This window comes from Tyto alba, unplaced genomic scaffold (assembly GCF_018691265.1).
Source record: "Tyto alba isolate M040663 unplaced genomic scaffold, T.alba_DEE_v4.0 Super-Scaffold_6, whole genome shotgun sequence".
In the NCBI taxonomy this organism is placed as follows: Eukaryota; Metazoa; Chordata; class Aves; order Strigiformes; family Tytonidae; genus Tyto; species Tyto alba.
The window spans coordinates 31,165,116-31,191,006 of NW_024881327.1; the positions used below are offsets into that span (position 1 = coordinate 31,165,116).

The window sequence follows — 25,891 nt, forward strand, 5'->3', positions numbered from 1 at the left end:
ACTTGGCCATCTTCCACTCCTGTTGTCATATCTGGAATCTCTACAGTGATCTGAAATTTTTTTCAGAATCCAGTGGTGACCCACTGCTAAATGAGAAGGTGCTAAGCGTACACTTATTCAATGTCTCTTTGCTTATATATGGAAGGATTACAGTTTCCCCTTAGGTTGTGTTACTAGCTTTGGAGAATACACTTTGGAGTAAAATGTGAGCTTCCAAGAATTAAAATCTTTCATGGAAATACTAGCTCTTATAATAGTTTCCCATCCTGTTGCCTGTTCTTTATTGCTACACATCTTCTCACACACCCATACAGAATTAAATCAAATATAGAAACATTAAAAATAGATATTGGCCAACCAGCTCCCTCATTAATTCCTCCTGTGTCAAAGGAAAACTGAAACATTTAAGCTCTACTTCATAAGTGAACCTTTTGAATATAGGAAATGTAATTAATTGGTATCTGAAGTTACGGTGGTTGGAGTAGAGGAAGAGGTGTCTTAAAAGCTGTGTAGTTTTGGAGAGAAGTCTTAAAATACAGTTTACTCTTGGTTCCAGTAACTTTTTCTCCTACGACTTTGTTTTCTCAAGATACTAAATTTTACTCTCACAACTGTCTGAGCAAAATTGATTGTTCAAGCTGGCAGTGTGTATGTTTCATTGCATCAACATCTGAGGGAACTGAGTAAGATTTGGTTCTCACATAATTTTTTAAAAGCTGATTTTTATGGAAGAAATTGTGTGCAGTATTTAAAAATTATTTCTGAAATAATTTATTTTCTTTCACATTTGTTGTGTAAAGTGTACTGCAGTGTGAGAAATGGCTAAGAATTCCTGACTCTCAGCTGTGACATGGTAGAGCTGAAGGGAAATAAACACATACATAAATATAAAAAACATTTATATATACTTAAAAAAAAAAAACAACAAACTTGCACAGGGCACTTTTAGAGAGCAGATAAGAAAAATCTGAATGTCTGTGATAACTCATAGGTTTATTTAATGGAAGCTTTCCATATCCTGCAGATTTCAGGTATGCATATGCCTGACATTTTTTTTTTTTTTTCCCCGCTCCTCTGCTTAAGAGAAGCATTGACTAGTTATTTGAGCAGAGAATATACTTGCTCTACACTGTTTTTTGCCTTCCTTACATATATGACAGTGAAAACTTGGGCCACAAAAACTGCAATGCCCACAGAAGAGACTCTAGGTTTGGAGTGTCCAGGGCACCGGTTGGGCTTGACCAGGTGCTCTCCTCTAGTGTATTTTAATTCTTGGGGAGCAAGATGAGAACTTGCCATGATTTGCACTTGAATTTCATGTTGGAATTCAGGTTAGAAAATTCTAATCAAGTGGATATTGAAAAATTGGATGAGTTTCCTAAGGTGTTTGTTGTGTTTCTTTCTTTAACATTTTTTTACTCACTTTGATGGTTCATGACATGGTGCAGCAGGGGCTGGCAGCTCCCTGGGGCTGGGATGTGGGGAGCATTGAAGGCTCCCCTGGGGACGGTAGGGCTGGACATCACAGCTGGGCCTGTCCCGCTGCCCCAGGCAGGGAGCGGGGGCAGGCTGGGGGGCACCGGGGCAACCCCAGCCCCAGGCATCAGCGATCTCAGGTGGGGCTGGGCCGGGCTGTCAGCCCCCCGGCTGGGGGGGCCCATGGCCAGGCTGGGCAGGGCTGTGGGGAGCCGGGGCAGGGTCCGGTGCCCGCTCACCGGGACAGGGTGAGCCCTGGGGGGTGGGCAGGGACAGGCCTGGTGATGCCCTCAGGGCCTTAACGATATAAAAGCAGACATATGCTATGTGCTGTCATAACCGTAACTAGTAACATGCAATGTGCAAGTAGTCTTTCACTGTCGTTCAGTATTATATTAATCTTTGATACACAAATGTGTACATAAAACTTGTATGAACTTCTGAAAATGCTTAGAAGTACCTATTAAAGTAGGAGCATCATAATCAGCAGTACTACAATACTTTAAAAACATATAAAGCTTTTTTATTTTACAGATATAATGTGGTGACTTTCATCTCTAGCTGAATATAGTTCTCTTGAAGCTGAGACTTTACTTTTGTTCTTAATTGCTCCTAGGGTGTCATTAATGTTTTGAGAAATTGAAATCTTGATTTGGTCTTGCAATATTTGGAGGAAAAGAGGGAATCTGCACTTAAACAGAAATGATTTAAATATCTATGTATTATTTAAACCCCACCTCCTAATATTCTGATCCTCAGGTTATGTTCATGGTTAGGATTCAGCACATACTGTTGGCAAGTACACAGCTGGTGCTTTTCATGTATCTAATGAAGGATATATCTTGTAATACTTCTTTTATTTGACTGTTATATAAGCACAAAAGCCACCACATGATTTTTTTATATGATTAAAAAAATTTATTTAGATTTTATAACAAAAACTCAGAAACCACAAAATTTCAGTATAAAATGTCAAGCACTTTCTATTTAAACCATTAAAATCCAACTTTTGATAAATTGGCAGCACCAAGTTGGTCTACCTCCTTTTTTTTTTTTTCCCACAAGAAAGGCTAACATACTAGTCTGAAGATCAGAGGAAGGGTAAATGCTCCAGGAATTCAGCTGATATTTTCAGTTTTTATGCTTAATTCAACTTGGAAGCTTGATCCTTTTCCTGCTGTAAGTTTAAGGACTGCAGCAGAGCCAGGGAGGGGTCCACACTGCTCTGTTTGTATATAAACAAAACACATCTTGCTGGGAATGTTTGAGACCTAACCTGTTTGCAAACTGTATTGTTAAGGCAAGGGATGTGTGCCTGTAAAATTTAGTAGTTGAGAGGTCTCGGGCTGTAGTTTTACAACAGTTTTAATCTATCCAAGCTGGTAGGGCTGAATTTTGATCCCTCTCCAGCACCTCTGATCCTGTGTGTGTAATTCTTGCATGAGCTACTTCAGCTCATTAAACCAACAGAAAGTTACCCACCCTCTTGGATTTGGCTAGGCTTCTGCTGTTTCAGTGAACTGAAGCAGGTCACTTGGGGTATCAAACTAAGTCCAGGGGAGGTGTAAGGGAAGAGATGAGGTTATCGTTCTAACACCAGCTGCACATGCAGATTTAGGCTTAATCCAGAATGGAACCAAAACTGCAGTGAACTGCAAGTCAATCTGCCTTCCCAGTCTCATACTTCTTTAGATCATAGAACTTTGGGTCAGCATTATTTTTTTTGTCCTAACATGATGAAAATCTATGGTTTATAACACCATGGCTTCTATAGTTCTGTTTAAATAATGGAAATTTCCTGAACCTGGAACACGCAGTATGTGCCAGACCCTCTTGAGGGTCAAAACCAAAGGAAACGTTTGCATGAATCCAGCTGAGGTGGGCATACAGCAGAATACCCTGTGTGGAAGAAGTGATGCTTTGCACTCCTGGCTGGCCCCATAGAGAAGAGTGTTAGTATTACCATTAGCCAAGGGAGCACTTCTATACCTCAGGCAGTAGAAATTAAAAGGCTGTAGAAAACAGCTGAAGGGACAGAGGTTTCGTCTCAACTTCTTTTGTATATGCTGTTGATAACAGCTGTCCACATGTGCTGTACATGTGTTCATACAGATCCAGAAATAAAATCTGGATCTTACCCAGTGTATTAGAAAGAATCTTTTATCTAGTACTCGTCGTCATCTTCCACGTCTTCCCCTGCAGTTGCAGCTTCCAGTGCAGCCAGAGCTGCTGCAACTTCTGCATCTTCCTCCTCAGTTTCTCCATTGATGTCTGTATGGTTGGGGTGTGTGGGCGCCTGTGCTGCTTTGGTAACAGCCATGGCAGTGATACCACCAGAAATGTCCTCACTTGAACTGGTGGAGTCACTTTTAAAAGGTTCAATACTGCTTTCCTTCATAGATGAAGGTGGGGTTACAGAAAGTTCCTGGTCCTCTATTGTGGAAGGCCCAGTGTTTTGGTCTGAGTGTGCACAACTGAATGAAAAGCTATCTTTTTCAATATAGTTCCTGATTTGATTGCCATTTTGGGGATAATCAATATCTGGCAGTTGTATGACAGTGTTTTGTGTCTCCAGTATTGCATTTCCTTTGAGAAAGATGCTGTCTTCTGCAGGCTGGGAGTTCTCATCTTGAATACTGTGTGGCTTATTGCAGGCTGTGTTCCTCTGCCTTCCTGCTTCTAGGTCAAGTTCTTGGCCAGACCTATTTGTTTTGGTGTAAAAGTCTTTATTACCGGCTGAAGAAGCCTCTGACTGGCTGGAGGTTCCCTGTTCACTGGCTTCTTTCACTGGGTTCGTGTTGGGATTGAGCATGGAATGCACTCCAGCACAGGAGTTGCCACCATTGACTGCAACGTCAAGCTTTGCAACGTATTTTGCAAGGCCAGCCTCTTGAAAATCATTGCCTCTGTGGTTCCAGAGAGCTTCTTTTGTGCTATTTACCTGATTTTTATTTTCTGTTCCGTCTAGCTCATCCTTCTGGAGTTCATTTTTGTGTTCGTGAATTTCACTATTCTCTTTGAATTTGGTTTTATTGCTGCCTTGCTCATTGTGTTTGTAGCTGTTTACTTCATGAATGCATCCAGGCGATTGTACTTCTTCTGGATCAAAAATATAGCTGGAGTATGGAAAATTTGTAGAAGAAATGTTAATTATGCTGTTAATCAATATAATTAGAAAAAGGATTAAGCTTAATTTTTAAGGTGGAGCTGGTGTCACTAAAATTTACCTGGGGTCCTGAGAATGAGCTAAACTGAATGGAAATGCTGAACCTGTGCTGTAGGCTGCTGTCTACTGGGACTGACTGTAACCCTTGTAGTGAGATTTACCAGGAGAGTAAGAAGAATATCAGAGAACCTTGTGCTGGTTGTTGCATGTTTCCAGCTTTATTTTTTATTTTCTCTGGGGGGTTGACTAGTCAAGGAGTAGTCATCACATAGATTGTTAATTAATATGTCCTCATGTAGTTGCTAAAATATCTCCCCTTTTTTTCCTGGTGTTCTTCTTTTGAACTTTTATCTTTCTGCCATTTGAAAATGTATTTTCATCCCTTCCTTTTTCCCTTCTTACTTAATTTTTCCTCTCCATGTTTTTCTTGACTTATTTATTCCAGAGCCTGTCTCTTTATCTCCCCTCTTTCTCTTATAGCACCAGGTTTCTTTCCCACTTCCTTACCTTTTCTAGAGATGTGGCCAAGGGCAGGAGTAACTGCCAAGTGGGGCTGAAGTGTTGTCTTTCTAAAACTAGCTAGTCTTCTTCTCCAGGGAGACTTTTAATGTGGGATTTGTTCCCACAGCTAATTACATTTAAAAGCTATGATGGAAGCAAGGATCTGTAGTTCATTTTCACTGCTTAGGAGAGAGGGAGGATCTGACAAAGTCAGTGCTCCTTGTTCTACTGAACTGAGGGAAGCTCATGCTACCTAAATGAGAAAAAACTTTGCTAAAGATGAGTTTCCAGTGACATACAATTTTTCTGTGGGATATGAATTATAGAAATGGACCTCAGTTACAGTAAATCAAAAAGACATTCACAGGAAATCAGTATGCCTATGCTCTGGCATGACTTTAAAGGTATTGTAAACTTTGGGAAAACTCCAACCTTGGATTAAGGCTTAATCTAAGCAGCAGGTGTAGGGGAACACAGACACATGTTTTAACACATTTCTTTTATTCAGTCTAAGAAACCCTTGTTCTGTGGTACCTTTGTATCATTTTGCAGCACCTGCACCCCATCTGGATTTTCTTTAATCTGAAAAGAGAGAGAGGGGAGGCAAGGGAGAGGGGAAGTGAGTGAAGCATTATGAAATTAATGTATGGGCAATTGCATTGAAAATTATGCTCATGTTTAGAAGGGTTTTATTAGATAAAAAGAAAGATGCCTAGACAGGAATGGATTCAGTACAGCTGGGGAAAAATCTGGGGAGGAATTAAGCAGTTCTTAAACAGATAGTGGTGTTCTCCCAGAATATTTTCCTGAGAAATTTTATGACTTGGAGACTCCTGAATCAGGGTACTGTTTTTTTGTTTTTTTGTTTTTTTTTTTTTTTTTTTTTTGAGTGTTTTTTTATTGTTGTTGCTTGGGCTTGTTTTTTTTTTTTTTTTTTTTTTTTTTTTATTTGGCAGCTACTGATGGACATCTATTCCATGAATTTGTCCAGTTGTTTTCTGAACTCCAGTAAACTGCTGGCATCTCCAGCATCCTTTAGTCAGGAGTTTCACAGACTAGCCTTGCCTGCATGAAGAAGCGCCTGCTTTTGTTTGACTTGAACCTGGTTCTTACTAGCAGTATTTGATGCTTTCTAGTTCTTGCATTAGAACAGTTGGTAGCATCATGTCCTATTGTCACTATAATACAGGCCCTGTACTGCTCCTTCCGTTTTAATATGCAGTCTGAAGAATCCTCATCTTTTTAAATGTTACCCATACTGACGTGCTTTCATGCTCATCAATTGTCCTTGTGGTGTTTTTTTCCATTTCAACATCCTTCTTAGATGAGGTGTGGGAATTACAAATTCAGAGTTCTCAAGGTGTGGGGAACCACAGATTTATTCTGTTCTAATAACTTCTGTTCCCACTCAGCTGGCTCTGTGACAGCTACTGAGCACTGAGGCGACATTTTTGTGGAACTCAGACATATTGCTGGGATTGGCACTTTATTATATGCAGTGTGTTGCACCTGAATTTTACTATGGTAAATTCCTCCGAGTTTGACTAGAATTAGTCAAGTGTTTTCATTTTGCTACATCTCTGTATATTGCAAGCTTTTTATGTATTTGTGTCATTGCCTGACCCAGTGAAATGCTATAGAAGATATCTATTAGATGGTTCATATGCCTAAATCGGCTGTTATGGGAAGAAATAGTTTGCTAATTTGGACCTTGGAGAACTTTTATGTTCTGAACCTAAACTGAAGACACAGATCTAGCACCTCCCTTGTGACGACAGGCTGAGAGAGTTGGGGTTGTTCAGCCTGGAGAAGAGAAGGCTCCGGGGAGACCTTATAGTGGCCTTCCAGTACTTAAAACGGGCTACAGGAAAGGTGGGGAGGGACTCTATCAGGGGTTGTAGTGATAGGACAAGGGGTAGGTACTATCTTTAAACTGAAAGAGGGTAGATTTAGATGAGATACTAATGAGATGAGATACAACTGGCACAGGTTGACCGGAGAAGCTGTGGCTGCCCCCTCCCTGGCAGGGTTCAAGGCCAGGCTGGACGGGGCTTTGAGCAACCTGGTCTAGTGGAAGGTGTCCCTGCCCATGGCAGGGGAGTTGGAACTTGGACAATCATTAAGGTCCCTTCCAGCCTAAACCATTCTATAATTCTGTGATCTGAACATCCCAAAATCTGAGAAAAAACATTCTTTTTTATGTGTTGGGGCTATCTTATTTCAAGTTAATCAAGTTAGGACAGGTTGTCAGTGTGCTATCCATCGTTATTCTGGCTTGCTCTTTTTCTCTTTACATGTTCTACAACCTCACATACTTTTGCCATTGCCAAAGGACAACATCTCACTTCCCATAAAACAGAAATTGATGATGCAAGGTCAGAGTATTTTCTAGAATGATTTATTCACAAAGCACCAAAGGAAAGTAGTATTGATTTATTCTTATCAGGCATGGCCTGAACTGCACACCAATGATTATACTAGCAGAAATTACAATTAATACTCTCTGTTGTATGGGCTTATTGTCTCTCTTTTTCCTCTAAAGTCTGACTTCCTCTTGTGCTAGCACTGAACAAAATGCCTGGTGTCAGGCCCCTCATTCCTGGAGCCTCCTGGAGCCTACAGTCATTCAGCAGCTAGTTTTAGCTAGAGTACAGCTGCTCCAGCCTATGCTTTTTGTCTTTGCATGTGAACTGTTTTGGAGCAGAAGCTTGTACCAGGAGTAACCAGCTTGCTGTAGCTTGGTGCCTGATGGGATGGCTTGTAAGCCAGGTGCTTTGCTTGTCCTGTCTTGGTGCTGTTTCCCTCTTTTCCTTAAAGGCACTCTCCCTTCTACATTTCTGCTGATACCGAGCTGTGTATTTTTACCACCCAAACCCTCAACAACATCATATCAGGAATTCCAATACAGGGTTTTTCATCTGAAGAGGATGCAATAACTGGTGAGATGGCCACTTGTACTGACCCTCCTTATGTGCACCTGCTCTACAATACAGAGGTGTTTGGACAGGTTTGACTAGGTATGGGGCTTATTTGAGCTAGCTGGTGTAGCCATCTATTCCAGCCAAAGAGGAATTCTTAATACAATTTGCTTTGATCACGTTAAAAACTGAATTAGCTATAGCCCTATTTTAGGTTAAGACTGATTTGAAGCTAATTCAGTTGAGTTAAGACCTTTGTGCACGCTTGTTTTGGTTTGACTGGCATCAGTAATTGTAGCTTAAACCTGCTTGTTTAACTGAAAGAACAAAAACTGCGTGAAGTTAGTCAGCTGTTGGTGGACTCAGCCTTCAAGTCTCAGTGGTTGGCAGGTTACCATGTGTTAGGTAAGTCACTGTGTGATCTTTGTTCATGGGAAAGGCAATGTAACTTGGCTTAAGCTAAGCCTTTTTCTATACAGACTCTTTCTATCCCTCATGCTTGCCATGGGCTAAGAGTATGCACATATTATTTCAGCTCTGCTAAATCATTATAACTTCTATTGCTGTCAGTTGCCATGTGAGCCCACTGAAATGCCCACACAGTCTTTGGTTTGGCTTTAAAGTTTATATGTTTGGTAAAACGAGTCCTGGTTTGTATGTAGACCAGTTCTGAGAACAGATACTGCTGCTAGCTGGGTGTGGGCACTGCAGGTCAGGCTGCTTCTGTTTAAACTTTTATCTGACAAGTTTCCTACTCAGTGCTTTTATTTATAATTCTTTGATTTTTAAAGCACAAAATCTTGCTTATAGGTTTTAACCTTTGGGAAGTGTTAATTGCTGCCCTTTATTCTGTTGTAAAGACACTTGTGATTATTTTCCATTTATAATTGCCTTCTATGACACTGTTGCTGTTTTCATAGGAAGCACTTTCCTGGTTGTTGTGTGTTTGTTTGTTTTTTTTTTTTTTTTTTTTTTAAATTACAGTTACTGTTTGAATTATCTCTGCAGCTACTGTGTTAAATTTTTCCACTGATTTGGTACAACTGGATCTGTCCTACAGCATGAATAAACTATTAGATACGGAAAATACTTTATGTTGTATTCTCTTACAAATTACTTCACATCCCTGAAATAGGAATAAGGTTTTACAGTGTCACTGTCTGAACATTTATTTTTTTTCCCTATGTTATTTTCGATCTTTATAATAATCTTTCAAGTCAAGTTGGAAAATAATTCTGGGGAATGCTTTCATAGCACAAAAAGGCATGCTTTAATCCTACTTATCTTGTTTTTGGTACCTTGCTCTAAAGACTTGTGTATTGCATGATGTTTTTAGTTCCATTAATGGATAAGTAGTAGTAATAAGCTCCTGTCTGGAGCAATTTGAATCAAGCACTTGCTACAGACTTGCAACTAAAAAAGATTAGAGAGCTCAAGCAATGGATAATGATATGTTACCTGATACTGAGTTTAGAAACATTGCATCCTTTTATGTTCAAACTTTTTTTGCCTTTTTATCAGAAGTTTATTCTGTTATATATTCTGTGCTGCTAAATTGATTAGATAATGTCAGATGCGTTCTGCATCATGTCATATTCTCCCTTGCAGAACACTTTGGGGGCTAGTTCCACCCCCCTGCCCCAAAAGGCTGCCTGTATAAAGCCGCAGGAAAATGCTTGGCCTTTAACATTTAGATCCTCAGAACTTAGATCAAAGTGCCATTAATCCTAGATGTCATTCTTTCTCAATCATGAAATTCCTGAAGGCCTGTAAGTTTCTGTCACTGGTTATTATCATTTAATCCTGAACACTAACACATCATCTGGCATTAAAGCTCTACTAAAATGTTAAGTACAATCTTTTTTTTTTTTTTTTTTTAGACATTCACTGGAGCACCTGGAGCATTTACAGGAAGGCGATGGAGCTGTTCAGGTGAGAGGAATGAAGGAGGCCTAAAATGTAATTTTTGTCTGCTAAATTTTGAACTTTCCAGCTTTGAGCAGCTGCTGCATCTTCTGAAGTGTGTATCTGAGGTTTAGCTTGTACCAGTTTCTATAAAATAATCAGATTCTTGCAGCATGAGTAGGATAGCCTTGTGGTTTGCATATTCAATGTCAATGCTTGGTTCAGTTAAAGTTACGATACTTTTCTTCAGTTTGAGATGGAAGAGGCCCAACGCTGTGTGTATTTCCCACAGCCAGGGCAGCAGACCTTTAGGTGACCGTGTAGAGGATAATCTAGGTATAACATCCTTGCACAGAAGATAGTCTAATTAAATGAATATTCACAGACAAACCAGGAAAACTTGATGTTATGAAAGAGTGACTTTCTTCCTTTAAAGGAAAAAGATACAGAAGAGCAACTATCTTAAAACCAGTTGGAAAAAAAATCAGTCTATGGCTATTAAGGAAGTATATTTAGACTTAGTTTGAGGAGATCAGCACGCCAATCCCATCAGACAATAAATGCTGAAAAGGGAGGGGATGTTAAATATTTTTACGGTGGCACCTGCTAAGAGAATGAAGTGGGACTTAGTGTGAGACCCTGCTGAGGATAACAAGAATAGTGTCAGACTCTGAAAATGTAACCTTGAATTTCATGCCACAATGTGCTTTATGAGAAGTCAGATTTGAGAAACATGTCTGATTGTAAATTGTGTAGTAACATAGCTTCTATTGTCTATTTAAACTGTAGCTGTGTTATGAATAAACAAAAGGCAAATGAAGGATAATGTCATGAAAGGGGTACGTGAAATATTTTTGAGAAATAAGATAGTTTGACAACCTTTCCCGATATTGTTGGAGGTTTACATAGAAACAGAAAAAGGCTAATCTCATTTTTGTTCATGATGTGTGTTTACTTCTATCCTGATTATTTATTTTCTTTCAAATTTATTTTTTTAAAACCTCTCTAGGAGCAGAGGCAGAAAGCTGATGGGAGAGCATATTAAAATATCTTTTCCAGTAGGTCTCAAATTGATAAACACTGGCTTGGTGACTTGATCTAGGTCATTCTTTTTAAGCCAGTTGGGTTTTATGTTTGTTTGAGTTTTTCCTCCTCACCCTGGTCCTTTGTGAGCTTTTGCTGTTTCTTTGGCTTTTTTCTCCATCCTCTCCCACTCTAGATGTCAAAGGAGGTTTTTTTTCAACATTTGTATTGTCTGGGCTGCTGAGCCTGAACAATGCATCTTCCTGCGGCACCTCTTTCTGATGACTTTTTCCAGTAGAGCCACCTTTCCGACTAGACACTGACAGTGTCTTCCCCATCAGTCTGCTGTGCTTTGTACTCTTCAGTGAAACCTGCCCATTCTCAGGGTGCCGGCCTGAGCTACCAGTCTCTGCAATGGAAAGAAACCCTCTCTCATCAAAATTAAGCCTGGCTGCATCACTACTAACACAAATACAATTTAGTTAGTGGGTTTTTTTTGTTTTTGTTTTTTTTTTGCTAGCGAGGTCTCATATATGCCAAATGCTAGCTAGCTAGGAAACATATTCACAAAAGCAAATGTGGGAAGAGAAAGTGTTTGCAGAGAAATATGTATGGAGGGGTGGGAATAACCTTAGAGAGCTCTAGCATTTGGCAAGCCTCTCCTAATGGGAGGTGTGGTTTGCCTTCTGTGCTGAGTAGGTATTCACACATCTTGGAAGGTTTCAGAGGCTGTCCTCAGCATGTGCCAAGGTCTGAGAAAGGGTCAGGTCTGTCTAGGTTGGAAGAGGGAAGTGCAATGTATTACTCAGGGGTGGAGACAGAGGAACAATTGATCTGCAAAAGAGGCAGAGAAAGATTATAGGACAGATGGTACAGCTGAGAAGAGCTATATTTAGAAATTTAGAAAACTAGTAAACATACAGTAGAAAAAAAATCACCAGCTTGTGGTAGAGTGGGAGAGAGAGAGGATAACAGGGAAAAAGGTTGTAGAGGAAGAAAGAGAAGGAATATAACTTTATTAACCACACACTGTGCAGGCTAATCACTATTATTGGATTAATATAATCTGTAAGAACTGTCCCACTTCACTTAAAATACAGAGAACACTTAAAATCCTGTGTTTTTTGCCTTGACCTTAGTCACTATTCTGAGGCCAGAGGGTCTCCAAAAGGTGGTGAGGCAGAACCACTCCTCCTGGGCCCAGAATCATCTGAGCAACCTGATGTAGTTAAAATGTCCCTGCTCATTGCGGGGGTGGGGTTGGACTAGATAACTTTTAAAGGTCCCTTTCAACCCAAACTATTCTATGATTCTTTGATTCTGTAATGCTCTGTGGAGACTGACACTGCTGATAAAAACTTTGGAGATGACAGATAAATGTCTTCTGAAAACAAATTACTTTCCTACAAAACTCCAGATCAGTTCTACTCCTGTACCTGAAAGTTATAGCTCAGTTTTGCTGGCACAGTCACATTTAGCATATAGGTGAGAACCAAAAAAAAAATGTGAAAAAGTGGCATAGAGTGCCTGATCTTTTTCATCGAGTTTCTAGAGTCTTTGACAACTCTTGTCTTAGTGTAGTTATTATGGAGGTAACAATTTGATAACAAGTCTGTGCTTAAATCTGCATTGAGACCAATACTTAAAGCTGGACTGAAATCTATTTTCATTTTTCCTGACTGAACCTTAGTCTGGAAATTAATTTTAAAAGTGCTTCAGGGAGCAACTGAATTGTCATATATAATCTAAAATAAATAAACTAACCTGAGGAAATACTGTAATATACTCCCTTATAAGAAGCAGGTCCCACCTCACTGGCTCTTTTTGTCTGTCTGTTTTCTGTAGCTGAATTAACTTCAGTCTCCTTAAAGTGCAGGACTGAAGTTTTGTTTCCGTGCTTCAGCCATCATGCAGTTCAGACCTAGTGAGATACCTGCTTGTGCTGTCCCGCTGATAGAGTATGACTTGAGGATTGACTTTGAGTCACCATGCAGTCCCTGCTGTCTGCATTGTTCTGCAAGAAAATGGAACTGTGCAAGTGCTTTTTCTGGTGCAGCTTAGTTTACCCTCCTGTTTTGAGGGAGGCAGGCTCTATATTTGGGAGGAACATGTGTCAGAGTGTCTGCCAGAAAGAGCCTTATGCTATCCTGCCAGCACAAGGTTATTTCCAAGGTTATTGTTGCCACTCATCTTTTCATTTACTTTACAAACAAAGCTGGGGAGCTGTACAGGTCTACGAGCCACTTTTATTCTCCACCGAGGCTTTATTTGCCTGCTGAACGGTTTGCATACATCTATAGTACAGCTAACTGTGAAGGTAAGAGAAGCTGACACAAAGGGATTCATCAAAGACTCATATAAAACTTCTTCAGCCACAGCCTAACTACAGTGGCTATGGCAGTCAGCTTTGGATGTTTGACTCCCATTGTCACCCTCTGCTTGTTCCTTTTCAAATAGAGTCTCCTGTTTTCACAGATAAATGTCATCATTGCATGAATGCAAATAATCCTTACACTATCTTCAGTTGTTGAAAAGAATACTTATGTATTTTTTTGAAGGTGATTCTTTGCCTTTTTTCTCCGTGGCTAGGCTGAATCAAGCCCATGGATTGTATGTTGCGCAAGGCAGTGGCCTGATTCTTCATGTGTTTTTGTGACTGAAGTGTCAAACTTCTGGGTGATAGTACACACTGGCACTGTGTACAGACAATGGCTGTTTGTTTCAGTGAGGAAGAATTTGATGTATTCTGTATGCTATTCAAGGCATGAGGTTTAGGGTTGTTTTTTTGCCTAGGAATTAAGGGGAATAATTTATGCTGCTTCCCAATGAAGCCATGAAACTGATTCAGACTCAGTAGTTTTTTTAAGGGAGAAAAGTGGCTTTAACCAAGGCAGGTATCAACAACTGGAGGTTCTCATCTATCAGAAGCGTGTGTTTCTTGTTATCTGAGAATTTATATGACTCACTCAGTTATGGCTTCATAAATTTTGATACTTTGTATTCTGACATAGACTAGATCTTCTGTTACCAAGGAAGTAACTCTGATATCACATGTTTTTGCTTCATCGAGGTAATACATGACGGGATAGCGGAATCCTTAAATGACAAAGGTATGCAAGCAGTCGTGGCAAGGGGAAAAGCAAACCAAGTGACACTTAAATAGAATTGTTTCTAATTTGCTAAATCCCACACTTCTCAGGAGATTACAGAACAAAGTGATTTAATATCAAACACCCAGATAAACACTGTGCTTGCCCGATGAACCATCAATACAGCATCAGCTAATCATCAAACTGTGGCCTACTCGCCAAATAACCAGTGGGAGTAATGTTATCATGATTTTAACCTCTATCTGCATGGTGTCATCTGAAAAATGTATGCATGTATTAAGTATTTATCTAGGAAATTTGCAATAATAATAATAATTGACAAAAATTTGCACTTGCTGTGCTCTTTGTCCCAGGATCACAACGTTAGCAGTCAACACTAATTACTATGTACATGAAATAGTACAAACTGCATACTATGTCTTTGGCTTATTCATGAAGGTGTCCAAGGGTGAGTGCGGTCTTCTAGCTGAGAGGTGTGTCTACTGTGCAGGAGTCAATTGTATCCTCTAATTGTGGTTGTGTGTTGTGGCATTTCTCAACACTGGGGAAAAGTGTCCAGCTGCAATCTGATGAGAAGCAGCTCTGGCAGTTGGAATGCTCAGAGTAATGGAAATAGCTGCTTACATTCATGTTCTCACTCAGAGAGCTGAGAAAAGGTCAGATTTAGCCCAATTTTGCTGATTTTAGAAATAAGTGCTAATTGTCTTGTTGTACTACCAATAAACTATACCAGTATAGTTGGCAATGGCAATGCCTGCCAGTTGTTACATGCCAGTGTAAATACTAGCTGGAAAGGGGAGCACCTGAACCGATGCAAATGCAACATGAGAAACCAGTCCACTTTACAGCTGCTCTCTCCCCATGCCCCCAGGCATCTAGCTATGTTTTTATCAGATCCTGATGGTATTCCTGCTCCCACCTTGCCCCTTCACCTTCTTGCTTCTTCATGCAGCTGTTTTGTACCAAACTAAGGTGCAGTGGCAGGCAGGTCTCAAGGCAGGGAAGGTTTACAGGTATGCTGGCCAAAGGGGAAGGTAATGAAAAGTAGATGCTATCAGTTTTACAAAAGGTGTTTTGTTTTGAGTTGTAACTGTTAGTTATTGCCTAAGCAGAATTCCAAAAAATGTAATGGTATGCATAGCTATGTTAAGTCCTGTTAGCTCCTCAACATATCCTTCTTTCCAAACCAGTAAGGTAAGCCAGATCTTCCACTTATCCCTTGTGGCTTCCTGACAGTATTAGTATATGAAGTCCCATGTTTTATTCTCATCATAGATGCCTATTTCCACTCTGCCAAGATTTTTTATTTTAAAGTAACTCTTGTACTATTTAATTCACTGACTAATCTCTCTGGTAGCTCTGGGCTTTTTTTGCAAACACCTCTGAAAAAGTAAGGCCAGCTCACAGGGAAGATGGAGCTTTTGTGAGGTCCTTATTACTGCGATAGAGTGCCTTAGAGGGCACATGGACTACAACGTGGAGGTGATCTGAACATGTCCTATTTTTCCTGTTATGTTCTTTGCAATTGATTTTAAGTATTTATAAGATACTTAAAAGGAAATGCATTCTCTCTGACTAGTTCCTCATTACTCACAGCACTAGGTCACAGAACATTTCCCTACCCCCATTATTTACCATACAAAATGTTTGTTTTATTTTTGATAATTAAAGGGAAGAGTGGGGCAAAGGGTAAAACTCTCACAATCATTAGCCAGTTTGCACAAAGGAAAAACAAATATAGCTTGTAGCATAAACCCAATAATTTCTTCTTCAGCCAAGCTATTCCCTACATCTGGTCTTCCCAAACTTACATCACTGTCTAGTGTTTAAGTTACTGAAGTTTATATTTCCTGTATTTTAAAATTGTTAATCCTATAAAATATGATAGCTTGTACTCTAGTGGGGCCTAAAACCTCCAATCATGTTTAGGGCTGTATTGTGGAGAGGCAAACATAGAAATGGACTCCTTCCCAAAGGATGCATGGTCTAAATGTGACAAGGCAAAAAATGGATATGATAAGCAGATGATATTGTAAATGTGAAAGAAGCAATCAGCAGAGAAACTATATTTGATTCAGTAATTGTGTTAGGCTAGGCCTAAGTGGGGATCTGTGTTTGGGAACACAGCTGGGGCCTCAAAATAGTTATAGCTAATTTTTATATTACAAAGAGGGAATGTATCTGAAATCTTATCTCTCTCGGGAGGTTAAAGTGTCTTTGCAATCTTGTGCGACTTTGTCCTTTGGAGAATGGATTCTTGGGTTCCAACGCATAGTCTGAAAAACCTTGGTTATATCCAATGTCTTATTAAAACACTTAACATAGAAACAGCTCTAGAATCAGAGGCCAAGATAGTGCTGCCACAGGGCTATTGTTCATAGGATCCTTTGTTTATAACTTTGGCTGGAACACTTCCCTTTCCAGTGACAGTCTTCAGTAGCCTTCTTCACACCATGCCATTAAGGATGTGACTTTGATAGCTGTGAGATACAGCTTTGAGGCTGAGGGTCAAACTGAACCTGGGCTCCTAATTTATGAGGGAATTCTCTAACCCTTTGAATACTATGTAAAATAATCACTACTGCCTCTGTGGTTTTGACTGGGCATTGCTGCTGTGTTTTAAGTTGAATGTTGTGCTCTTAGTCTGTGAGAGATGTGGCCTAAATGCACCTGCCAGGCATTGGAGCCTCAGCAACACCATGTGGTTTCAGGCCACAGGAAATCTGGTATAGTCACACCTTAGGGCAAAGGGTTCATAAACTTTCATCAGACTTGGCTGTGTATCCAGCCGAAGTGCCTCGTCCCTCCTGGCATAGATGCATGTGGATGTTTGACTATAAATCCTTGCTCTTAATTTGAACTCCTTGTTCTGTCATGTCTTTGTTTGGACAGCCTTTCCTGATTCCTAATGCAAATAGTCTGCCTATTTTACAATTCCCAGATGAGCTTGTCAGGAGACATTTGGCTGAGACCTGTCAAGATGATAGGAGCTCTGGTATGTCCATCAAAACAGCTTTAGTCAGCTAGACACCTGAGTGGAAATGCAGTGTATGTGGACTTCCAAAAGGTGCTGTGGATTTCAGTTTTGGGCTGTGCTTGAGCACTTAAAATTCCCCAAAGTGTCACCAGGATGTTAAAAGTATTAGAGAGAACACAATTAATAATGGAGTTGGAATAAGGAATCCTTTAAAATGCCCTATTTTCCTGACTCAGAAGGCTCTGTGCTGACTGGTTGATATACATCCCTGTGATGTACAATAGATTGGCCTGGGCTTAGTGAAATGGAAGTGTGAATAGGGTCTGAGGACAGGTTGTCTGTGTGGATAACTTCTTTTTCTGCTAGCTAGGCATTACACTGCAGAGAATCTGGGTCCCAGTGGCATAGCAGTAATAAGGATAGAAACTAAGCATTGGCAGCTGATTTGTGACTTTCCTCCCTGCGGACAGTGAAGACTTCATGTGTGTCATATATATGATGCAGTGAATCTTTTCAAGAGAAGAACGTCACTCATTTGCCTCATTTGTTCAGTCTTGCATGACAACTCAGATTCAGCTAGAGGAAGTAGCTTGTCATTTTTATGCCATAATGTTTGGATAAAGAAATGACATGGCAGGTTATATTGTAAAGTTGTATTTCTATATACATGTACCTCTCCTTAGGTGCCATACACATATATGTATAGATAAATAAAAGGATCTTAACCAGGGAATGGGTCCCTGGTGTAGTCCAAGCAGTTTTCTCTTCTTGTTAGTAAAATTGTCTCATGATTTGCTTCCCAGATTTGGAAACACAGCTACTGAAGTCCTTGTTATAGATTTCAAAGGGTCATTGCTCTTATGCCTTAGGGACTTCTCAAGGGAATAGTAGGAAGACATCATACAGAGATCTTGTTTGACTTGGTTGCACGAGGTTCCTAAAAGACAAGTTCATAGTGATTGATGTATGCTATAAATGTCCAATTTGCAGCTTTTTATGTTTATTTTAGAATATGAGTTAGCTTATAAAGATGTTGCAGTAAAAATAAAAGCTATAATTTGGAATTTCTGTTCCATGTTCACATCATTTTAGTGTAGCTGTTAAAAGCTATTATTTGCTCCTAATAATTTCTGAAATATTTGAATACTCCAAAATACTCCTCTGTTCCCTATCCTCTCACATAGTTCCTATTCTGTATCTTCACAAGAGCCTGATTCCTGTTTTTTGCTAGAAATATCTGTACTTTGAGTTGCTACCTAATGCCTGTCCTAGGGATTTCTCTTTGTCATATTAACTGGAGGATCAAACCTAGGTTTGAACTGTTGTATTCTACTTCACTGATATTCTGTAATTTCAACCCTGTTCAGTGACTTGGTCTGAGCATCCTGAAGACCACAAGCCCTTTACACTGGGTGCATGCATATTCTGTGTGCTTACTTGAGAAACAATCATACACTGAAATCAGTGGAGACATTTTGGTTTACTTCAAAAAACCATCTTGATGAATCCCTTCATGGTATGATTTCTCATTAGTTGTCTATTTCACTGGAAACACTGAGGTTTATATATTTATGTTGTATTTATGTTGTTTACAATTTCTTTTTTTCCCAATGGTTGAACCATTTCTCCTGGCATAAAAACTACATACAAGTCAAAATCAGTGGTTTTGTTTGTTTCCCCCAGTAGGTGTGTCAGATTTATCTTTAAAATATTAAGGAAATGAGAAAAACTAAGGTCTTGTGATAGCTTTCTTATGGATGCTTCTGTCTGCAGGGCTAGCTGAAGAAGTGAGATTTCAACCTTTGAATGAAAGATGAGGTAACAAAGGAGGACTTAAGAACTTGACATGACTCAGTAAAGTTAAGTCTCAAAGAGTAGACAGAGAGGACAGAAACATGCTGCTTGATCCATCAACATATTAAAAGCTTTAGTAAATTTTGAGGACTGAGAAAATTCAACAGTTGCTGAGAGGTCAAAGACATCTGTTAAAGATAGCAATAGTTGAAAGATGTTGCTGTCCCTGGTGAAAGATGAGATTGAAATTTTAGCTGAATTTGAGGAAGGGCAGATGCTGAGGTCAGAAAGGTACATTTGAAGAAAACAACAGTATGTCAGGGTCTGCAGTTGCATCTAGCCCTTGACAGATTTACTTTCGGCTATGTCCCTTTTTGGCTGTGTGTGAGATGCTGCTGAGCAAACAGATGAATTAGACTGTCTAATGAGGCATAGCTGGGGGATCTCAATACCTAAGTGTGACTTTAACATGAAGTAGCACCAAACTCAGGTACTGAGTTGAGAATTGGGATATCACTGGTCACTCAGGTTGCTGGTTTGGACTGGTATGGTGGTCCCTAAGATCCTGTAGCAAAGCAGGATCCACATGGCAGTGTGAATACAAAGCAGATTCTCTCTTAGCCATGATGTGGCCTTAGTTTCCTGCACCCTCACCAGAGGGGACCAGGAGAATGCAAATAAGGACAGAATCTAACTTTTGGAATATTTATTACTCTGGGGCTGCATGAGCCAGAAACAGCACAGTTCGATTTTCTTTGCAGTACTGTCAGGAAAGCAAACAAATCCTTTGACTTAATTGTGTATGTCAGCACAACTGGATCTGGAGCTGCTTGTTTTCTGTCCTCTAGCTCCGAAGACACTTTTCCTTAGACTTCCATTTGCAGAATCAGTTGAAGACTGTGAGCTTGCTTAACTATAGAAGTATTTTCTAGATGTGGATTGTTTCTCAACTGGTTATATACTTATATATATATATATAAGTATAATATTATAGGGTATTTTTATAGCCTCCTGAAATAATCTAATTTTTATTGTATCAGTTTTATGGATGCTGATATCAATGAGAAATTCTACTTGGAACATTAGGAATATGGAAAATACCAGACAGTGAGCATGAAGGCTACAGCCTACTGCCACAGGATTTAGTCTGTGAGAAAAAACTTGGCAAGGCAGACTGGTTTCCAGTTATGTGATTATGCCATGTACACAGTCACATAGCTGCCACTAGCTTGCACACTACACCACTAGAAACTAAAGCTCTTCATTGATCCTTGATCTGCTGGAAGCTGTTGCCTCTTGTATTTGGTGTGAGTTTTGCGCAGCAGTGAAAACCCAGAAACAGTTTATGGGCCTTCTGCAGCAATCTGGGGGGCTATAGATAGCAGACCCCTTAAAAAAATGCAGCTGAAAGACTCTGAATCATTAGGTGATCTGGGAAACACTTTGTGAACAGAGAAAGACGGAAAAGGAGAGAAGGTGAAGACCTCGTATGTTTTAGATGTAAATTTCTTGTAAGTTAAAGTAAGAAAATAGGAAAACAATTAACTGTAAGTACACAACAGTGGTATAAGTTAACTAATTTTGACATTCTAGCTTATTGAAAACTTATTTTTTTGCTTGCACATCAGCTTTATTGTGGATAGGCTCAGTGCTTCTTTGGTTTTGGGTTGTTTTATTTTTTCTGTTTGGTTGGTTTTTTTCTCCCTGTTGAGTTTTTGGAAGTGGGCATGAAGAGACACTGCTGGAGTTTAGCAGGCCTTTATCCTTTAAGTATGCCATATATTTTTACTTAAGGGAATAATGTTCTGAAAGTAGGCTCAAATGTCTACGGAGATTGCTTCAAATAAGTATTGGAGTTTTTTGTATATATGCTTTTAGGCAGCATTGAGGCCAGGTAGGATATGTGATCTCAGCTGTGGTATTCAATTGTAGCTCTGTGTCCCCAAAAATCATCTTGCCCTAAATATTTCAAATGCTTCTGATTTGTTTACATCATCCAAAATATTGCTAGTGGCAGGTACTGTGGTGGTGTACTGCTCAGAACATCAGCCTCTCTTAATACAAAGAAAATTGGATAAAGCTGTAAGCAGTTAGTATGAGTCAATGATTCTCTTCTGTAAAAGAAACAAACAAATAGATCAAGGAGCTTTCTTAAAATAGTCAGGATATTGCATTTGACCATTCGATGGAATAACCTGCAGCCCTTTAAGGGAAATGTTAGAAATCAGCGTGCTCTCCCTCTCCAGCCAAATCGATCCTTATGTTTTCCAATTTGTTCTCCTTAGATTCTCCTTTCTTTCCCCCCTTGCCTTAGCTTGTTCTTGCTGTACCATTTGCCTGCATTTCCACATTTTCTCCTGCCATTTTTCACCAGTATTAACTCACTGAAAATGAGTCAACTCTGTATTTCTTTATTCTTTGAAGTATCTTTTTTTAAATTTCGGAGTTAAAACTGGGAAGCTTTTATTTGTTACATCAGAAATATTAGGTGTTGGAAAGAAACACAGTTCAGAACCTGTTCAGTCACCAGTAACATTTTATGCTATTTGTGTGACATCATCATTAGAAAATATGGTGGAGTACCACAGAGAGGAAAATAATCCAGTGATATTCTCTGTTGTGGAGTGCTGAAGTTACAGTAGTGAATGGCCAGTAAGTTTTAAACCTACACAAGAAAAATGGAAAAAAAAAAGAAATCCTACCTTTTAGATTGTACTCCATTGACTGCTTGAAAGGTTTGGTTCAAATATCTTGATCCTGCAATAGTAAAACACCACTTAGCAAGTGGCTTCTTCATGTGCCCACACAAGTAAGAAGGATACTGTGAGGTGTAGGCTGTCTGCTGGAAACAATGTGGAAATACAACAACCTCCTCTTTGTGCCATTGTGAATTTTTAATTTAGACAATGATCAAACAAATCACTTGAGTAGTATGCTCATCCCCTTGAGCTGAACTGGAATGCTAACCTGCTTAAAGTGAGCATGAGCTTGCCTGCTACAGTGGATTAGGACTCATGTGAAATGTTTATACCTTAAACAACAACAATAAAATTAGAAAACTTTCAAATATGTAGTATTATGTGATTTATTTTTTTATTTGTTAAAAGCCAGGGTATTTATAGTATCAGCTGAAATTTTACTTTTACTGCATGCTTGTCAGAACTTTCTCCTTCAGATTTTCACAAACTTTTAAGTTTAAGAAATGCCTCTCGCATTGCAGTAATATTCTAGGTATCAGTAAAGCTATTGTTCTTTCAGATACAAGAGCTCTAGGCTAAATGGAAAATTCAGCAAAATGTTTCCGTTAATAATTTACAGAGAGACAGATATCATTAATGAGATAATGATAGCATTAGAATGAAACAATACAGATGCTTTTTTTCCTTTAAGAATAATAATATTTTCTGTATTTCTTGTAGTGAGTGGAATGTGGGCATATGCCCATGTGGATCTGTGTGTGCATGCAAACCTGTAATGAATATTAATCACCAAGTGAAGCTCATTTCTGTGAAATGAGCAATGTATTTTGCTGTGGATTTTAGAATTTGGGCTATCTACTTTTCTTTCACTCTCAGCATCTCTCTGCTTGAGTGGCAGTAACTTGAAAAATCTCAGTGCAGCTTACAAGACACAAATGCAGATAGAGTTGTGCTTGCACCATTCTTGAAACCTGCAAGGCTTCTCTTGTAAGAGAGTGAGGTTTTTACTGGCCTTGAGATCCCTTTCAGCAGAACTCTCCTAGGATCTAAGCCAAGGCAGTTCATTCCTGAATTCAGTATCCATAGGTAATGTGGCTGGGGAGGGACAGTACGAGGCAATTTCATGGTCATTACCGTTGCTGTGGTTTTGCTACACTGTCTTTGCATCCATATTCCTTGCAATTATACTTTTCAGAACTTATGGGTAAACCGAAATGTTCTCATAAAATTTCACTGCTAGCTTTCAGGTTTGGAAAGTACCCTTGGCTGTATAGGTAGTTTCAGGGTTGCCACTGGCTTGCAAAGTCAGGAAGACAACAATGCATAGTGTCAAACCCGTAGGTGATGTTTAGAAGATTTTCTATTAAAAACCTGAAGTTTGACTAAAAACTAAATGCAAATTGAAGTGGCCCAGATATCTGATGTGACTTATTGCTAAGGAGAACTTTGGAACCCTTGTTTCATGGCATTGCTCTGTTTGTCTTACAGCAAGTCACTTAATTTGTCTTGTATGCTACCATTTCATATCCTTCTCAAAGCTTAATGTTTGTGCAGCACTTTATAGATTTATAGCCCTATTCAATATTATACTGTTGCAAAGGGTTGAGAATGTTTCTGTGCATCTGGTAAAGGTGCTGTCAGTACTTTAGGTGGAGTAAATAATAAAGCTTATGAAGAATGAGTCATTGTGTGATCCTATTTTTATGCAACCTTTTACTGGGATTGTCTTGTGTCTCTTTTTACCTTAATTTCATTCTTATTTGATATAGCTGTCATTATTAATTACCAAACAGATCCTTTCATTTAATTTTTGTTCCAATCTCTAATTTATCTTACTTACTGTGTAATTCTGTCTTGATGTCCTTATTTGTTTTGTATCAGCCATGACTTAAACGCTTGTATGTACAGTGAAAGTAAAATGAAGAATAAAATCCACAGCCTCTTGCCCTATGTTGAAAGGATGCAGAGTTTATTTAACAAATGCAAAAAGATGTAGCCAGCTTGATTAAACCTTACTGTGTGTTCTTATCTCCTGTGAATTGCGTTTGTTTGTTTAACAAATTTGGAAGTAGAAGGTTAGCTATAGAGTTTTCTTTTAATTTATAATTGGGGATTGTTTGTTTATTTTAAATCTTCTAGGAAATATATTTCAATAATTCCATGGAAATTTAAAATGAAAATGCTAAAAAGGAGAGCTAATGGGAGTCATAGCTGTTGGTAAGTTGTAAGCTTATCCATTATATCATGTCAAGTGATAACTGATTTCACTGTGAATTTCTGTCTGATGTGTGTGACTGACTTTTGACCCAAAAGTAGAGTGTGTTTTTTTCTTTAAGGAAAATAAAAACCAATGATTTAGTGAAATTGTTTGCCTAGAATGTTAAAATGAGTGTCGAAGATTCAGTCAAAAATGCTGGATATTTAACAGAAGAATATGTGTAGAAGCTGGCTTCCAGTTGAACAATTAGTTAGTTTTCTCTGTGTCAGACACGATCAGGCATAAACCGTTCTATATTTGTACACAAACTTGAGTTAAAAATATCCCCTTTTCATTGTACTTGGAGCTTTTTCCTCTTCTGCTTGGTGATACTTTGGAACACGGCTGTTAGTCCTGCAAATTACACTCAGACATCTTGATTAAATATTCTTTACCATCATCTTTGCTTAGCAACATTCCTTTTGAGATATTCTGGGAAACTTAATACTTGTCTGGTGTGTAAAACAGTGTTTGTAAATCAAGGAATGTTGCCACATCCTACTTGCTTATGTTGTTTAATACTTTTTACATTACTTTTTTTGAGACAGAAACATGGAGCCTTACACGCCTAGTCACTCCCAACTTATTGCACAACACAACTACAAGTGACCTTAGACCCAGTCTTTGGTATATGGCTTACCATGTTGGTGTAGATTGTTAAATTGAATGAACAGTATCTACATGGTTGTCATGGATCCAAGCAGTAAGTAGTTTTCACATTCCAAAATAACCTGGAATTTAAACAAAATCATTAGGCTCTCAGAAAGAAGCTCCTGTTTGCATTTTCCATTTCATTTAGTTGCTGAAAAACATGCTATCTCAAAGTCATATAGTCAAAATTTAAATACAATACCCTAAGCCTGCTTTGGCATAGACTATGGGTATGCTTCAGACCCTGGGTGTGTTGTGTGCTGGACAAAATTAACCTTTTGGACACTGAGCAGTTATTTCTGTATTTACCCTCTAGTGCTGCTGTTGAATCCCTTTCTAGATTTTTGTTTTTTTGACATTGTATTTGTCCTCCATTTGAAGTGTGCATGGGGTATCACTTTCTCTGTGCAGGCTGGACAGTTGTTGCTCTGATCCACCTACTGTGGGAGTTCCTAAGGGAGCAGGACCCTAAGTTTTTCAAGCCCCATACACAGTTTCTCTGTTGTATAATGTGTGAAGTCGACCAGCACTTTTCATAAGAGAAGAGCCTCCCTCACTCTAAGGATGGAAAATAACTGACATATGTTTTACTCAAACAATACAGGGTTTAACTCTTTCTTTCCAGAATTCATAGCTTAGTCTTACAAGCTGATCTGAAGATCAGTTGGTTGTAGACATTACTTGTATTCCTTTGTTGGCCAAATGTATTAGAATTCCATGCTGTCCCCGACAGTTTCAGAAAATGTTCAGCTATCAACAGTGGCTTTAATTTATGCCCTGAGGTTTGCATTCCCCTCACAGTCTCCTTCCCTTCCCCAATAGCCTTGACCCTACCCCCATGCATGTTTTTGTAGTATTGTTCAAATACTTTCTCTGCTGCAAACTCTGTTGTGCAGTAGGTTTTTTGGGGGTCTTTTTGATCAGTTCAACTCTTCATCTCAATTCAAATTTCAGTGGAACAAACCTCTGATTTCCATGTATTCTTTGTGTTGCTGCTCATGTGTTTCACTGTAATTGTTTACACATGGTTGTATTAAAGTGCTCTTTGTGCAGGGCAGGCTGAGATGCATTTTATATGAGGAATAATGTGTAAGATGTAGGCCCACTGCATGTTGATAGTAAAACTGTGATTGACCTTGCTAGGAGTGGAATCAAAGTTAAGGTTCTGTTGCAAGGTCATGAAATGGGGAAGTTTTGTCAAAACAAAGCTGAATTTGAAAATCTTAAATTCTTTCTGTGAATGCTTGGAGTGAAGAAGTAATCTTTCAACTCTAAAACTGCATACTTCTCCCCTAGGCTCTGTAGGGTTGAAGAGAAGTAAAAATGTAGGTAACTATAACTCTCTTGGTTTACTAGGGGAATTGAGGAGGAAGAGAAATGAATAAAGTTTTCTTTATGAAAAGTACATAAGACA

General features: G+C 39.1%; 1 protein-coding gene across 3 annotated transcripts in view; it reads right to left on the reverse strand.

The window, feature by feature from the left end:
- Nucleotides 1-2,453: 2,453 nt before the first annotated feature.
- CUNH4orf19 (chromosome unknown C4orf19 homolog) overlaps nt 2,454-25,891 on the reverse strand; it is a 45,075-nt gene continuing 21,637 nt past the window's right edge. For 2 of the 3 annotated variants that reach the window (XM_032999291.2, XM_032999292.2), the window contains 4 exons: nt 24,467-24,557; nt 21,573-21,627; nt 5,678-5,725; nt 2,454-4,592 (listed from right to left, as the gene is read on the reverse strand). In XM_032999291.2, the coding sequence (XP_032855182.2) occupies nt 3,641-4,592; nt 5,678-5,709 (984 nt within the window). In that variant the 5' untranslated portion in view covers nt 5,710-5,725; nt 21,573-21,627; nt 24,467-24,557 and the 3' untranslated portion in view covers nt 2,454-3,640. Of the gene's footprint in view, nt 4,593-5,677; nt 5,726-21,572; nt 21,628-23,409; nt 23,468-24,466; nt 24,558-25,891 lie in introns of those variants that run through there. The other variant, XM_032999293.2, reaches the window with a different exon arrangement.